The following is a 15,670-nucleotide window of genomic DNA, read 5'->3' on the forward strand; positions in this document are numbered from 1 at the left end:
CATCCTTCTAATCAGCTTGAGGAAATACAAATTAATCACTGAGATGGGTATGCAGCTATCTGAAAAAAAAGAAGTCTTAAAGAGCACTTGACCACCCAGCAGGACAGCAAATGCTGCTGTTCTGCAGGAATGTGTCAGGTTAGCAGCTTTATTCAGCATTTTAAACAATTTGCTTATCTGAAAAATGACCCTCTGTGGATTATACCCAAGGAGGAATGATTACAAGGATGTTCAAAACCACAATTAGAGTATAAAAAATTGCACCAGTTTTCCAAATTGGCAGAGCAACACAAAAATACAATCCAGTAAAATTGTCAAAAGCAATTCCTCTTAGGCAGGAGAAAGCAATTTTGTAGTAAGGAAAGTAGCTGACAGAGCAGCAGTGTTACTAAAAAAAAAAAAAAATCAGAAATCATAGAAAGCCACAAACCAAGGAGCAGCTATACAACGAGCTGTTGCCAAGAAAGCAGCAGCTACTAGTTCTGCAGGAAGTTGGGGAAAGAGGACCGAGAGACAAACAAGGTAATTGTTCTGCTGGCTTGGGGATGATGCAGCCTGGCTTAGAGAGCAACACTCTCAGCTCTACAGAAGACCAATGGCAATGATTAATGATTTAGAAAACATAACTTAGGAGATAAGACTGAAAGGTTCAGTTTTGATTTTTTTTCTCCAAAGCAGAAGAGAGCAGGAACAGAACTCAGGACAGCGTGAGCAGAGTGCAAACCAGATGCTGAACTACTCTGTTCCCTGATTAGGGGAGGACAGAGGGGAAGGCAACTCAATTTGCAGCAAAATCAATTCAGGTCAGTTTGTGGGGGAGTTTTTGAGTTAAGGAGGAAACAGCAGTGAGACAGAACATTTGGGAGACACTTTCACTAGAGTTTTTTTACAAGTTGGACAAATCTACACCAAGAATGCTCTGCCTTGGCACCACTCAGCAGAAGAAAACAGCAGCAGGTCCCCTGATAAATCTTCCTTCTTTATAAGGAAGCTTTAATAAACAGATGATCAATACTATTTTACATACAGCTCATAAACAAAAGAATTAGTATTACGCACAAAACGAAATGACTCAGTGTTTCCAAGGATTTGGAAACAGGGTTTTTGCTCCAAACCAAGCTCAGACACAGTCCTTGAAGTCCCATGTACAGAATGGCAGATGCCCTTTTCTCTGCCTGGTATGTTGCCAGCTTTTCTACCTCCTAGGAAAACAAGTCACAAAGTCTGAATGCAAGAAAAGTGCTATGAAAGTCAGCTGCAAAAAAATGTCAGCTAATTGCTCTGCCTTAGTACCTGCCAAGGTACTGAAGGGTATTGTGAGGAAAAGTCACGTTGCTGGAGGTTAGTGTCCACAAAGGAGACAGAAGAGCCTTTTTGGTTTTACCTTTTTTTCTAGCTTTATCCAGGTAAAGGGAGAAAGGTCATTAAGGCAATGCCCAATGAAAACTTTCTCAGACGAGGGATACAGCCTCACTTTTATCCCAACTTCCCAGCTGCATACCACCCTCTCCCCTTCCCCATTGCCTGAGGTAATTGGGAGGTACAAGTGTGTTCCCCCTCGTTACACATAAAATGTATGAGCACTAAAATTAGCTCTAAGCCCACTCTGGGCATAGAAGTTAATATGTATAACCCTCATTAAGCCTGAAGAGTTGAGAAGTTCAGCATAACCTCGGTCAAGAAGCATCTAGTCCAGGCTAGCTGAACTCCCCAAAATCCTTCTCTTTGCTGATTGGTTCTTATTCCCCTTATCTACAAGCAGATAGACACGTTTTGTTCAGACCCATTCATCTTGTTCTTGTCAGTGTCTACAGAGGAATGTTCTCCTAGAACATGATAGGGTGTGACATTAAAACTGAATAGCCATACAATGAACAGCTTTCCTTGTAGCTGATTTTGACATTTGAAGGACTGAGCAATTTCACACCTTTTAAGAGTACCTAGCTGGCATTTTTGAAGTTTCCACACTGACATTTTGTGTGAAGGAAAGAAACTAGTGAGGCTAAGAGGCTTTGAAGTGCAGGAGGGAGAAAGGCTCCAAGAGGCAAAACAAGCTAATTTTGGTGATCTCTTGCCGTTAAAAAAAAAGAAAAAAAAAATCAGTGGATTTTGTTCCTATTGCTACAAGAAAACTGGTTAAGAAGCAGCAATGACATTGCTAAGTGCCTTAAGTTCTAGTGCTTCAGAGGAGAAAACAGACAGAAATTGCTGACAGCAATTTCAGTATATCAATAAGAGGCTGCCTATTGCACACACCATTTTGTTAATAACATGGAGAACATACCTATTTGGGTTTGGGGGTTTTTTTTCCTTTTTTTTTTTTTTTTCAGCACAGAAGATGAAGGGGCAGCTCTAAGTTTAGAGCATTAGCTTAACTCCTGCCCCTAACACTTGATCTAAATTTGTAAATTTTGCCCAAGTTCCAAAAAACGGCAGTGCCTGAGCTTAACAAAACCTCTTTCTCAGTAAGCTTTTAATTTCATCACGCACTTAGCCAAGTCCATTTTAGCAGTTTGAGCTAAATTAAATAGAGGAAAACTGATGTATTAAGCAAAGAGTATGATTACTGGAAGCACTGGTTAACTGGAAAGTCTCTCTTTGTAGATGCTTTGTGCAAGAGTCATCAAAATACTTGCAGTACTTTGGCAAGAGCAAAACAAGGAACAGAGACTATTACTAGAATACACTGCCTAGTTTACAGTTTTCCCCACTGAATTATTACCTTCAGAACACTACTTGGCAATAATTAAAGAACAGCTGTCAAAAGGACGCTTCTACAAGCTTTAAAAGCAAAGAGAAAGGATTTAATTAACCTAACCAATATAACTGGAAAAAAAGAGAGGGGGAAAAAAACAGCTGCACAAAAAACCCCCAAGAGTCATCACCAAGCTTTCAGGCTCTCAGATGTTACAAAACTGAGGCAGAGTTTCCGGGCCTGAGAGAAAGTTTGTCTCTCCCGTGCCACCCACCCAAACCCACATTGCTTTGCTGTGGTGAGAGCATGGATTTAGTTACATCAACTATCTCAAGTCTCCTGCTATCACCATGATTCAAGACAGCTTGCAGGAAGCTCATCCAAATAGAGAGATTTTAATCTGGTTTTGTATTTGGATTTTCAGTATTATTTCAAGGCTGCATTTCTACAGCTGACAGTGCAACCCGTGGGGCTTGCTCCCCTGAAAACTTTTTTGCAAATATTGAATAAAACCTAAGTATTTGAGAATCATCTTGATGAATCTTAAATAACCCACAGATCTGCTCCTCCCAGCCCCACTGTGCCCATTCCTGGACCTGCAGATCTCAGCTGCTGCCTGACCATGGCAGTAGAGTGACAAGGGAGAGAGGTTCCTGTAATGTCCTGGCCATACCTGGGCTTTCACCTACCTCTTGCTCTTGCTTGGGTGAGGGAAAAACCCTGCAAACCAAAAAATTTTTTCTGTTAGCATTTTTTTATTTCTTTTTTTTTTCTTTATTTTTTTTAATTAAAAAAATAATTTTCCTTCCAGGGGAAATTTTGAGTATTTGAAGTTCCAGCTCAGAACTAAGCTTATTGAATAATTTCCAGTGAATGGAAATGCCCAACTTGTGAATAGTTCTACCCAGTAAGTGCTGAAACACCATGGCTTAAAATTTGACGTGTGCCTTTATGACTCCTTTAAAGCTGTTCAACTGTGTCATGGCATTCCTTAATTGAAATAAATCAAAACTAACAAAAAAAGATAGAAATTAATTGTTCAATTTTTCTAGGATGCCAAATACAGAAAAATTATTTAACAGAATGTATTAACATAGAAAAAAGTCACTTACAGCAAGAGATTTGTTGTTGGTCACCATTACCACCAAAACAGGAGGACTGGGAGAGAGGAATCCAAAGAGTGTCTTGGATGGTCATGTCATGGTTATGTCTTAATTTTGAATGATCTGCTGAACTGAAGGGAACAAAGTATTCTTTCTCTGAATCTTTTCAGGAAGCCATCACTAATGTGTTCAAGCGCCAAATAAACACATTTGGGTCCCAGCAACTAGGTAATAATGGCTTTCAGTAGTTTAGCAACCTGGCATTTTCAATGACTTCAGCAGTTAGCAAGGACTATGGAGCTATATTTGGGAAGGCTGCAGCACTCTCAGTCAAATTCCAGTTTGATCATTTATTAAGTCTCAACATGGCAATGTCAGAAAATAGTGTGGCCTTGAGTACCCTGAGAGTGAGAGCACAAGTCTCACAGCTCCATCTCTGCTCCATTATCCCAGCAAAAACATATGGCTATAGTATTCCCCTCTGCCTGTGTGGCTCAAGTTCACTTTTGAGAGGGAAGAGGCCAAAGCAACACACAAGTTTTTCTTGTTTGGGTTCTGCAACCCTTGAACATGGTTTCCCATCAAAACACCATCTTTCTTATATTAGTTTATCTACTCAACTCAAGAACAAAATGCCACAACATAATAAATATTATTGAATGTTTTTCAATATAAATTCTTTGAATAAATTTACAGATCAAGTAACTGCAATGAAGAACAAACAAATGATAGCAAAATGCGGAAAAATTCAAGCTAAAACCCCTCTAACCTTAAAAAATACACATTAAAGATGAAAGTACACTCAGACAATTGCTTTACATGCACAAACACAGGCTCAAGAAATTAATCCATTAGGAAGTATGTCAACTGCTGTTATTCAGGAGAGTTATCCAAAACTTTTCTATACAGCAATCCAAACCATCCTTTGTATTTAAGTCTTCCTTTTGGCCTTACAGCTTACATCTGGGTTTTTTTCTACTTCTCTGGCTTAATGAATTTGTTTGGGGTCATTCTGTTAGTTTGGATTTTTTAAGAAACAATAAACTTTGGTTTTACCATAAACACCAGCACAAAAGTCAAAAGGATTTAGGGTAAAGCACTGATTTTCCTAGAGGGCTATACTGAAAGCCACAAAACTTTACATTACACTGTTATGCTTACTTATATTGAAATCATACATTTCTGCTTGTCTAGTGGTCTGTGATGAGCAACATTCTAGATGAGGTAGATTGAAAAAATATTTGTATCACTATAATGATATAAATGTTGCAGGGCAGAGGGAATGAAGATGGCACAGGAATTTAATTACTCTCTCCCCCACGCTATTCCTTTACCTCTGAAATTTCCCACAGTGCTGCTAACTGACTTTTTATAACCTGAGTTTTATCTCACTCAAATCCCTGAGGCTTTATTCTCACTTTGTCTCATTTATCAATTTTTATAATGTTGGGGGTTTTTTTTAGCCTTGCTGTAAGTAAAAGCTAAATGCTAATATGGAGTCTGCTAGTTCTGTTACATTTCTCCTCCCCTTTCTACCACTAACAGAAGGTAGGTAAGAATGTGGAAGAAACTGTATATTTGAGAGGCTCAGTAGGGACTGGGGAAAGAATTGAATTTATTGAGGAGGGCATACACAAGTGGGTAAAGGATGCACATTTGTTCTATTTCTCACAGAACATTATGTTCTAAGAATGTAGCATTTTGTTTCAGATTTTTGACTGGAGTTTGAGGACAGGGATGAACTATAAAAGGTTAGTGGCTATAGAGTTTGTTCCTAGCAAACTTATCAGGAGATCTCTTCCCAGTCTGCTAAGACTGACCATATCAGTGATTAACATGTCTGCACTTAGCTGGGAGGAGCAAGAAATTCCTGAACACTAACTATAAAGGGCTTCCACGGATCCCTTTCTGCTCATTACATTACTTTCTTCCTCCTGCACAATTAAGGTACTGCTGTTACCACCCTTGCAGCACAGGATGGAAACCAATGCTTGGAATTCAGAGCAGAGAAACACCAAACACCACAGTTGTGCCAAAAAAATCTGTTGAGCTTTGCTGGGTAAAGCACCCTCAAAACAAAACCATCAAAAAATGAGCAAAACAATTAATGACTAAAAAAAAAAAAAAAAATCAACCTGCTGCAGTAAAACATAGAAGAATTTTTTTTTTTAGAAGTCCAGTCAGCACCTTGTTTTATATTGCTAAGCTCCTAGAAGGGAAGCTCAAATCACAGTCTCATCACTATAGAAATAATAAAACTTATCCCTTAGAAAACAGGCCAAGGTTGTTATCCCCCCTTCTCCCAAAAGCATCAGCTTGGCAGTAAGGATGGGTCTTGAAGCCTTTGAATTATTTCAGTTTCGGTGGGTTAACACTTGCTATCAATTTGACCACAGCTCCTTTGACTCAAGCATCCATCCTGGTAATTCTGCTGGACAGACTCAGGATGACTTTGCTTCCAAAAATTTTGTTTTCAGGCCAATATGGCCAAAGTAGAATCACAGTCTGGTTAGACTCAATACAGTTATCTGCCTCTGCACAGCACAGGTAAAAAAATCTATATAATTTGAAACAAAGTATAATTAACCCAAGAAGTCCATGAAGGCAAGGCATCTGAGGACAGGTCACTGAAAGGATACAATACTAAGCCTTTTCTATGAATATTCTGAATACCAGCTGGAAAGCAGAGAGGCTTTTCATACACATTTTCAAAGAAAAAAACCACCCTCTTTTAAGATATCTGAGCAGGCCACAGCTGATGCACATCAACCAGAAACACAAGAAGGTCAGTCCTTAAGTGCCCTCCGGAAAGTGCCCAGGGCACACACGGACACGGGGTCATCCACAAACAGTCTGTGCTCTGGGACCACACCTGGCAGCAGCTCCATGCAAGAGCACTAATGAGCCATGTACTGTACATGAACCTTATCTCACCTACTGCAAAACAGAGACAAATATTTCAGAGAAGTCACAGTGCTTGCTCCAAAAAAACGCACTGACAGTCTCCTGTGAGGCACAAACTCAAGTGCAAGTGACAAGTAACAGGGCAGAGCTGGGAAATGATGCAATGCAGTGACAGGATTTATGTACATGCTCCTCTGGAGTGATCTTGGATGATCAGAGAGATGGAAGAACAGCCACAGTTAGTGATGGATCTCCTGTGCATCAGAGGAGGACTCAGTGAGGTGAGAGCTGAATGTCTCATGGGCCTCTTCACATCTACACTGTCACCTGAGGTATGAGCAGGAATGAGTTTCCTCCTCTTTCACTGAAAGCACAGTTCATCTGTTTTCTTTTTCAGAATTAGGAGTCTCCGAAGTTTCTGTTAAAATTAAAGAATGAATTTCTTCTTCCATAATTAACTTGTCGTAAGCATTCACGGACTCATCCTTTGCATAGCTCTGAAAGAGAGGAACAACATTTTTAACAGCACTTCCTCATGGTGTTGTTTTTTCAGACCAGTAAGACAGACCCGTGTTCCACAACATATACCCCATATTATGGTGAAAAGGCCAAGGTAGCTGGGTAACAAACTACTTTTTGGAGACATGGCTGAGGCCTGGTTGACAGAAGAGTTGTTCTCTCTGGAGAGGAGAAACTGAATGTTGGTCCCCACCTTAATAGTGCTTCCAACTATAGCTAAGGGGTAAAGCTCAGGCAGGAGGATGGAGAAGTGAGGCTGTACACACTCAGCAGGGTTTTCACTGAGCACACGGAGAAATCGTGCACTTGCCAAAGCACAACAAAGTGTAACAGCTACCACAGTTACAGTCCTCATGGCCAGGAGTCCCATCTTTGAGAACAACATACACTGCTTAAATTAGGGCTTCTCAGCGTATTTCCCTTAGGGTTTTTATAAAGGACTACTGAGATTCATTTATTTAGAAATAAGTTTCCATAATCAGTACTATGTTTATTTTTCCCAAAATAAGGCACCATAGCTTGGAGTGGCTATAGCTAGTTTTGTTCTTTTGCCAATGAGAAGCTAAACATCCTGGTTTCCTTCAAAGCTAACTGACTATGAGAAATGTAAGAATGCTAAAAATACAAGTTTCTGGAAGTCAAATACGAATAGCTTCATTCAGTATCATATATATGAGCAACTAGCAGAAAAACACATGAATGTTCAGCAGAAGTCGTCTAATGGAGTTGCAAAAACAAACAAAAAAAACCTCAAACCAAAACCCACACAGGAAAAGAATCCTGATAATCAGGAAACCCTCACCTAAAGAAAACCAACCTGAAACACATTTAACGGGCTAGCAGTCTGAAATAAGAGAATAATGCAATTCTACTCGTGTAACTAGAAAAGTATTGCAAAGGGGGAAAATCTCAGTTTTGGGTAAGTGTTTCTGAACAACTCCTACTATTGTAAACACTTAATCTTCATATGATATACTCACTTATATATAGTTAGTTATAAGATAGACATAGGTAGTAGGAAAAAGAAAATTGCAAGCCTAGAGATCACAGTTCAATAGATTAGTTGGCCCAACAGCTTCTTACTAACCTGGGAATCCTCATTCTGCTCTCCAAACATGCGCTTAAGAATTTCTCTAGGGTCTGGAATTGGTGGAAAAATTAGTATCTTCAGCCTTCAAAAAATTAAAAATAAAATATTTAGATGAGAGATACATTAATTTAAAAATCACCCTTTGAAAATCATATTTGGGTACGGTCAAGAAAATTTGTGGGCTCAGCTTTGGCATCACTGGCCAGCCTTCATTCTCTGTGTAACTGCACTTATTTCTTATTTTTACTCCCCAAACCAAAAGGAAGGGGGAATGTTGACACAGACAGATTCTTAATAACTTTCACTCTTGACAAAGACAGCAGCAAATAGAGGGAGATCGTTATTTACCTTTTCAGATAAACCAGTAGAATTATTGTAGATACTGCTACTAATAATGGAATAGTGATTATTAGAACCAAAGAGAATGTAAAGTCCCTCTTCTCACCTGGAAAACAAAAATTGTAGAAACTTAGGGATGTTTTGAGAGGCTTTTGAGGAATAATGACAACAAATAAGTTAATTCTCTAATTTGTTCATAGATTCAATGCTTTTTCAAATACACTATCACTTCTGTAGGCAAGGACAGACTTGTTTTTCAAAAATGGGATTATAATGTAGATAGATATATTTGGCAAGAAAATGCAAACCACCAAGACACAGGGCTGAAAAGCTGACCACACTGGAAAGGGGTCATTGCCCAGCTACACAGATGGCAAATCTAGCAGCACAGGCAGGAACTGACAGCGCTGCTGAAGGACTAGAACTCTCTTGCCCTCTTTTCACCCAAAATTAAATAGATACATAGGAAGATGATCTTTGACTCCCATTTATTTAGCAGACAAAAGGTATTAGATGCCTTACAGATGAAGAATAAAGTGCAACAAAACACAGGGACAACTGCTCTCACCAATGCTCTTTTCTTCACTCCAGTCACTATAGAACTCGCTGCTGTAACAGTCGGGCTTTGGCTTTGCTTTCACTTTGAAGATGTACTTGCTGTTGGGATCAATGCCAGCAATTGACACAGAATTCTCTTCAGACTAAGGTAAAAACAAAAGGTAATTTGCTCTGTTCAATTACCAATGCATTCTCAGTCATGAACAAGCCTATTTGCATTGTGCAGATAATGTATTCTGAGTGTTTTGACAGAACATCTTTTTATGACTATTGAACCTCATTAAAAAAAAAGGACAAAGCAGCACTTAAATAGCACACTGCTTAAACAGCGATTCCAAAGCTAACATTTAATCTCATTCACTGCTACATCTATCATGCAGCACTTGGCATCAATGATTAAACTAAGACTCAGTGTCTGGAATGGTGCCTTTCTAATCTTTTTTTTTCCCCCCCTTCTGAAAACATCTATGATTTACACAGCCTTCCTCTCTGTCAGGGCAGCAATGTTGATCTAACTTTGACCATACCAAAGTGTTCTGTGATGCCTCTACAGAGAGGCACACAGACTAGATAGTATCAACATCACTTATTTTTGATCCAAAATGCCAGTTTCCTGAGGATTGTTGACATCATTCGAGTCTGGGGTAGAATAAACAACTAAATATGCTCCACAAGAGAAGACTGCCACTTACTTTGACATTTATTATGCTGTTTACCATTCTGATCAAAAGTACAGTCTGTTTGGCAATACAGATACAGGCATAAGTATATCCAGACACTGAACTCAGCGCTTGTACATGTACATTTAAATCAGTGTGTCTCAGAGTGCACACCTCTTTCTTCTTTTCTTCCCCTCCATCTTCAGTCTTTTTATTCCCCTTTCTGTATGACATTTTGTGTTCTTGTGTGCACCAGCAATTGATTTTCCTATACAGTAATCAGGTCCCACCATTCAAAAACAAGGCTCCCATCTGACCACATCTGACCACGACAGGAAAACCCAACACCAACACACGAAAGCCCATATCCCTGAGAAGCAAACAGGCACAGGCACCACAGTGCATTTCCTGATAGTTTAGTATATACTTCTTTATCAGACTGTTCTTACACGTTACTGTTTTGCCCTAACAAATGATGGGAAGGATTCACAAGACTTGTATGATAACAGAAACCGACTGTATGAGAGAAAAACTTTACATTCACACAACACTTCCAGCTAGTGCACCCACCCCATTCACATGCAGCATATTAACAGCTCAATTGCAACAGCAAATATTTGAGTTACTGCGAATATCAACACAAATTACGAAAGAGATATAGGAAAAAAAAAATGAATAATGAAAACTTACTGGAATTATCCGACCGGTGTCCAAATCACCATTGTGATATTTAACTTCATAAAGCAAACAGCCTTTTGGAAAGGTTTCTGATTCACTCCATTTTACATCTATTTTATCATTAATCTTTGACAATGTCACTTGACTTGGTGTAGCAGGTTTTACTGAAACGCAAAATGACACTATTAGTTCAAAAGTCTATTTCAATGCTTACAAAAATTGTTCAAGTCCTGTATTGGAGAATATTACACTTATGCCAGTTGAGGAACAGAAAGAGGAAGAAGTTAGCAGCAGAAAGTAAAAAAAGAATAAATCCAACTAAAGAATAAGAGTAGAAGTGAATGGAAAATGACCCCTCCACCCCTAACATCCACCCCCCCTGGAAACCAAACCTTGTCTAAATCACTTCAAATCAAAGGTCAGTAGAAGAAGGAAGCATCTAATCATGTTGTCTCATCCACACCTTATCAGGTGCAAGTTTCTCAAACACAGCAATATACTACCAAACTTCTTATTTTCATTATTTTTTTTATGATGTGGTGTTAAACGTACCAAGGGTGGTAGGATTTTTACTTGCACACACAGGCCTAATTTCTTCAGAGTCATCTCTAATCAAAATACTTATAGTCGGGTAAGTATTGGTGACTTTTGGGAAGGTAAAATTGAAAACGCATCTAAAGATTCCTTGGTCTGTAGAATAGTTGCTGCACTTCTTTGGGTTTTTCAAACCATCAAACCTATAGGAAAAAAATTATTTTTGTAAACTTCAGAAGAAAAGGACAGCAAGGGACAGACTTGGTTTTAAACCCATGTTACAAATTCTAAAGACTGATCTTGCATTAAAGCTGTACTATAGCATATAGAAAAGTAAAGCTGGGCAAAGTAAGAAGCCTCTAATTTATCTCAAGCGTTATAAAGAATATTCTAAGTGTTGAGCAGAAAGAGAGGCAGGGTTGCTTTATATCAAAGCATCAAAGATAATAGCTGCTGTCAGCTCTGGCTCACATTATCCAAACGGGAAAACAATTTCAAGGGAAAAAAGTATTTAGAAAGCACACTAATTTGGACCATTTCTTGTCAAGAGAATTTCACTTCTGTGACAGAATGAGCAGATCAATCTCCTTTAGCTCTGCCTCAGGTACCACAGCTCTTGCTTGAGATGGTCGAGTTTCACCTATTTACCTGCATTTGCTTTTCAAAATGTCATTATTCACTTCCAATAACAGAGAAGCTATGACAACCTTTTTCCTTGCTTCTCTTTGTTCCCCAAGCCCCAATGAACATATACCAAAAACCTAACAATTTATTTATTTAAAAGTGATATAGAGTGAATCAGAGCTTCATTTAGGAGCACAAAAGGAATGGTATTCTCCTACTTCATATCTCAATATATAGGCTCGGGAAGCTGAACCCTCTGTCCTGTTTTCAGCACAGACCCATTTTTTATTCACCTTTCCCACCTCCCTGCCCTGGGGCTGATGAGGGCAGAGGCATTCAGAGCAGGCAGCTCAGTGCAGATGCATCAACCTGCTCTCATATGCCTCCATTTCAGCAGGAATTACTGTGTACTGGCTGGATTCATTTGTTCTAAGTTATCATTATATTCACATCCACTTTAGATGAAAAGACAGTGTTTTAGAGGAAGACATCAAAGAATAACGTAGAATGGAACTAGGTAATAATTTTTCCGGCAGTTCTTTACTCATTTCTGAAAACCAAAACAAACCACCACCTCACCTGCACTGTGGAAAATGTATCTTTCAGTCTAAAAATAAAGTGCTTCTTTAGTTTTTGGATTTAAAATCTAAAAATTATTCTTCTTTCTAAGCAGCACAAATTAAAACACTTTGCAGTCACTGCAGCTGCATCTTCCATTAAAATTAAGGGGCAAGTTCAAAATATATAGCTCAAATCTAAAGCATTATTCCAGTAAATATCCATATACCCAGAAATTCAGATCTTAAATGCCTCATTAGTTCTTTCTTTCTTTGAGTAGCAGTCTAGAGAGAGAGAACAAACAGTCCCCCCGTATTTAACTAAAGCATCAAGTTTTCTGCTGTTTGTTCCCAAAATTTCCTGAATCAAACAGCCTGTGACACTGCTACTGGAGAGGAATAGGAAAAAGTTTATGTAGTTAGTTCAAATAAGACAGAAACATGATTTAAAACTACTACATAGGGCTTTCAAAAACAAAACTTCACTATTTCTACAGAAGCTCATGCAATCTGGCATTTCACAAGCCCTATCAAGGTGCAGAAGTATGCATAGATTAGCATGTACAGATACTGACGCCAAGAGTTTGCTCACACAACTCTGCTCCTTTGGAACAAGACACTATTTATGGCAATCCACTGGCCAGCGGGGATGATGATGATGATAAAAAGATGTTCTTCATAATTTCAGAGGTGAATCTGTTATTTAAGATACCGAAGATGCAAAGCAAACTACTGCCCAGTTATTAATCCTTTCATAACATCTCCCAGTGGTTTATGAGCTGACATGTACATTTACTGAGTAATTCTGACTTGAACAGCCCATGTTTGTCAGACTGCAGAGAAAGCAATTAATATATTGGTCTAGCTTAATTCGTAATTCTTCCCTCTTCAAATCAAATGCTCAATTAGATAAAAATAGAAAGCAATAGCAGTTATGTTAAAATGGGTGACAGAAGCAGACAGTGCTTCATGTAACAGTTATATCAAGTTCCCAAAAAGTCTTGGCCACAGCAGGCTCTGGAACCTTGAGTTCAATAGGACTGAACACTAACTTGGACACAATGCTCTGGGAACCTTCAAAGCAACAGAGGAAGTAGACAAGTAGAATGTGTAATGTAAAACTAAAGATTAGCACTAAAGCACCTGAGTTGGGAATAAAAAGCTCATACGAACCAGTAGAACAAGGTATAGTTGGTATCACTGCTTACATTCTCCCCAGGACGCCACGTACAAACCATGTACTCCAAATTGTGCCAAACACAGCTCAAGTCAACAGCAGCAGTACCTGGAATACCTACAAGGCAAGTTGGAAAGGTTCTCTAAGATTTATTTTGCCAAATTCTTCTCCCCCATTTTCCATCTTTACACAACTGAAACTGTCCGGAAGGCAAAAATGGGTTGGTTATCTCTCAGACTACACTGGCTGTCTCAGCACAGCAAATGATGAATTCCAGTTGTTGATAGCTTGCAATAGCTGAAATCTCAGCAGAGTAACTTCTAAATGCAAGCCAATCACAGCAGTAAATTTCAGTTTTCACCATGTCTGAATTACTACTCAGAGTTACCTGATGCTAAGGACAAGGTGTTGAGTCAGGAAAATATTTTATTCTATTAAATGACAGATACTTTAAATAGGAGCCAAAGTAACTGGCAATTACAGGGAAAACTAGAACAAAGCTTAGTGCTATTACAGCCATCAACATAAACTATAATGAAATGCTGACTGTTTTTATCTTCTCCAGATACAATATTAGTTTCTTGGTATTCTGAATATGGAACTGCCTGTAGGTCTTAAATATGGACAAAAGCAACACTGAGTAAGTTGACTTTTTAATTGAGACCCATATACCTCTAGACTTTCAAATTCAACATATGGAAAACTCAAATTACAGAACATAAATACAAGGAAGTGCATAACAACTGTAAAGAGAGATGTCCACATATCTCCCAGGCAGAGCAATTATGGAATAAAGTCTTTCATATTCAATCTTGCATTTCTGAATGGTACAGGTTCTTTATACTGTATTATCCTATTACAGCATATTGGATATTTTTTCCTTTTAACAAGTAGCAACATATCCATCAGCCAAAAATTAAATGCGTATTAAACCCCAATGTACTTTGCTACTTCAGGGAAAATACAAGCTCGGTAGTTTAACTAAGAGTACAGGGAAATGAAACTGCTTTTGCTATTCCAAGAAGTATTGAAAAAAGCTTCATCTGCAAACAGACTTATAAAAGCCCCAGCATGTTTAGTACATGCTGTCCTAATGATCTGCTTCCACGATTTTTCCAGAAAACCATTTTGGCAGATGCACTGACAGGCTCGATAAGGTGTCTGATTCTCCCACCCACACGTGGTTTTCGTCCACATCAAGTCATGCTCCCGGACTAAGATGGACTTTTAGGCAAGAGGCTCTATGTCCTTGCTGTACATCGTAACTTCAAGCATTCAGCAAAATACATTCTTTCTCAAAGTCTGTTTCCTAACAATTTTGCTGTGCACCCCTTACTTCTGCATTTCAGAAATACTTTTTTTTTCTACTCATTTTGCTATGCACAGCTTTTTATACCCCAGTCATCTCTTTTGAAAAAGACAGAACCCTACTATAATTATTCAAGTCATTTATTCAACAAGTTGTTAAATTTGCTAGATTCTTTCCTCCAACATGTACAAATGTAGGGTTATTTTAGGGACTTTTGCTTGTACAGGAAAATCATACAAAATAAGGTGACTTAGGTGTTAGTCATGAAGGCAGCAGGCTTAATACAACCTAAGTTATCTCTTATCCCACAACCACCACACAGCAGGGACAAAAGGAATGACAGGAACCACATCGTTATTTTGGGAGAGTATTTAAATTTTACAAGCTTGTCCATAAGATTTTAAGCCTCAGGAGACCCCAGCTGTGTTTAAATGTTTTACAACATTTTAAGCTCTATCAATTGAATGGGCCTGTATATCTGGTATTTCTCTATGATATGTTTCTATGATATTTTGCTAAAATGGCAGAGAAAAAGCCATGTCTCCTCAGGTCTGGCCACTGCTTGTGTTACCTTTTGGCAGAAGGGAGGTCTCCACCCACGGACTGGGCTCACTGGTGTTATCATGCTTGCACTCACTTCTCACTTTGAAACGCATTTCCTCATCCAAGAACGCGTCTGTCACACGGAAGAGACTCTTACTCCACTCCTGCATTTAGATCGGGAGAGGAAAACCACAACATATGTCATACCATGTCAGACACATGGGAATTCCTGTAAGAATGCATCACAGCCCCTCAGAAAGACTGCAGCTCAAAGCCACATGAAATCAGTGTCTGACAACATGGGAAGCCTCAACATCGCTTGGCTTTGGTTTTTCCTCATCAGGGGCACTCAGAACTCACTAAGGAAAACTACTGTTACTC

At 38.8% G+C, this 15,670-nt stretch overlaps 1 protein-coding gene across 1 annotated transcript in view; it reads right to left on the reverse strand.

The window, feature by feature from the left end:
• Positions 1 to 2,311: 2,311 nt before the first annotated feature.
• The window catches only part of IL13RA1 (interleukin 13 receptor subunit alpha 1), an 18,819-nt gene continuing 5,460 nt past the window's right edge, over positions 2,312 to 15,670 (reverse strand). Inside the window, exons 3-11 of the mRNA XM_017815360.1 lie at positions 15,318 to 15,453; positions 13,434 to 13,554; positions 11,098 to 11,282; positions 10,558 to 10,709; positions 9,219 to 9,351; positions 8,660 to 8,756; positions 8,309 to 8,393; positions 3,808 to 7,199; positions 2,312 to 3,415 (exon numbers count right to left, since the gene is read on the reverse strand). Coding sequence (XP_017670849.1) covers positions 7,080 to 7,199; positions 8,309 to 8,393; positions 8,660 to 8,756; positions 9,219 to 9,351; positions 10,558 to 10,709; positions 11,098 to 11,282; positions 13,434 to 13,554; positions 15,318 to 15,453 — 1,029 coding nt within the window. The 3' untranslated portion in view covers positions 2,312 to 3,415; positions 3,808 to 7,079. The remainder of the gene's footprint in view (positions 3,416 to 3,807; positions 7,200 to 8,308; positions 8,394 to 8,659; positions 8,757 to 9,218; positions 9,352 to 10,557; positions 10,710 to 11,097; positions 11,283 to 13,433; positions 13,555 to 15,317; positions 15,454 to 15,670) is intronic.

This window comes from Lepidothrix coronata, unplaced genomic scaffold, assembly GCF_001604755.1.
Source record: "Lepidothrix coronata isolate B3197 unplaced genomic scaffold, Lepidothrix_coronata-1.0 Scaffold2, whole genome shotgun sequence".
Taxonomy (NCBI): Eukaryota; Metazoa; Chordata; class Aves; order Passeriformes; family Pipridae; genus Lepidothrix; species Lepidothrix coronata.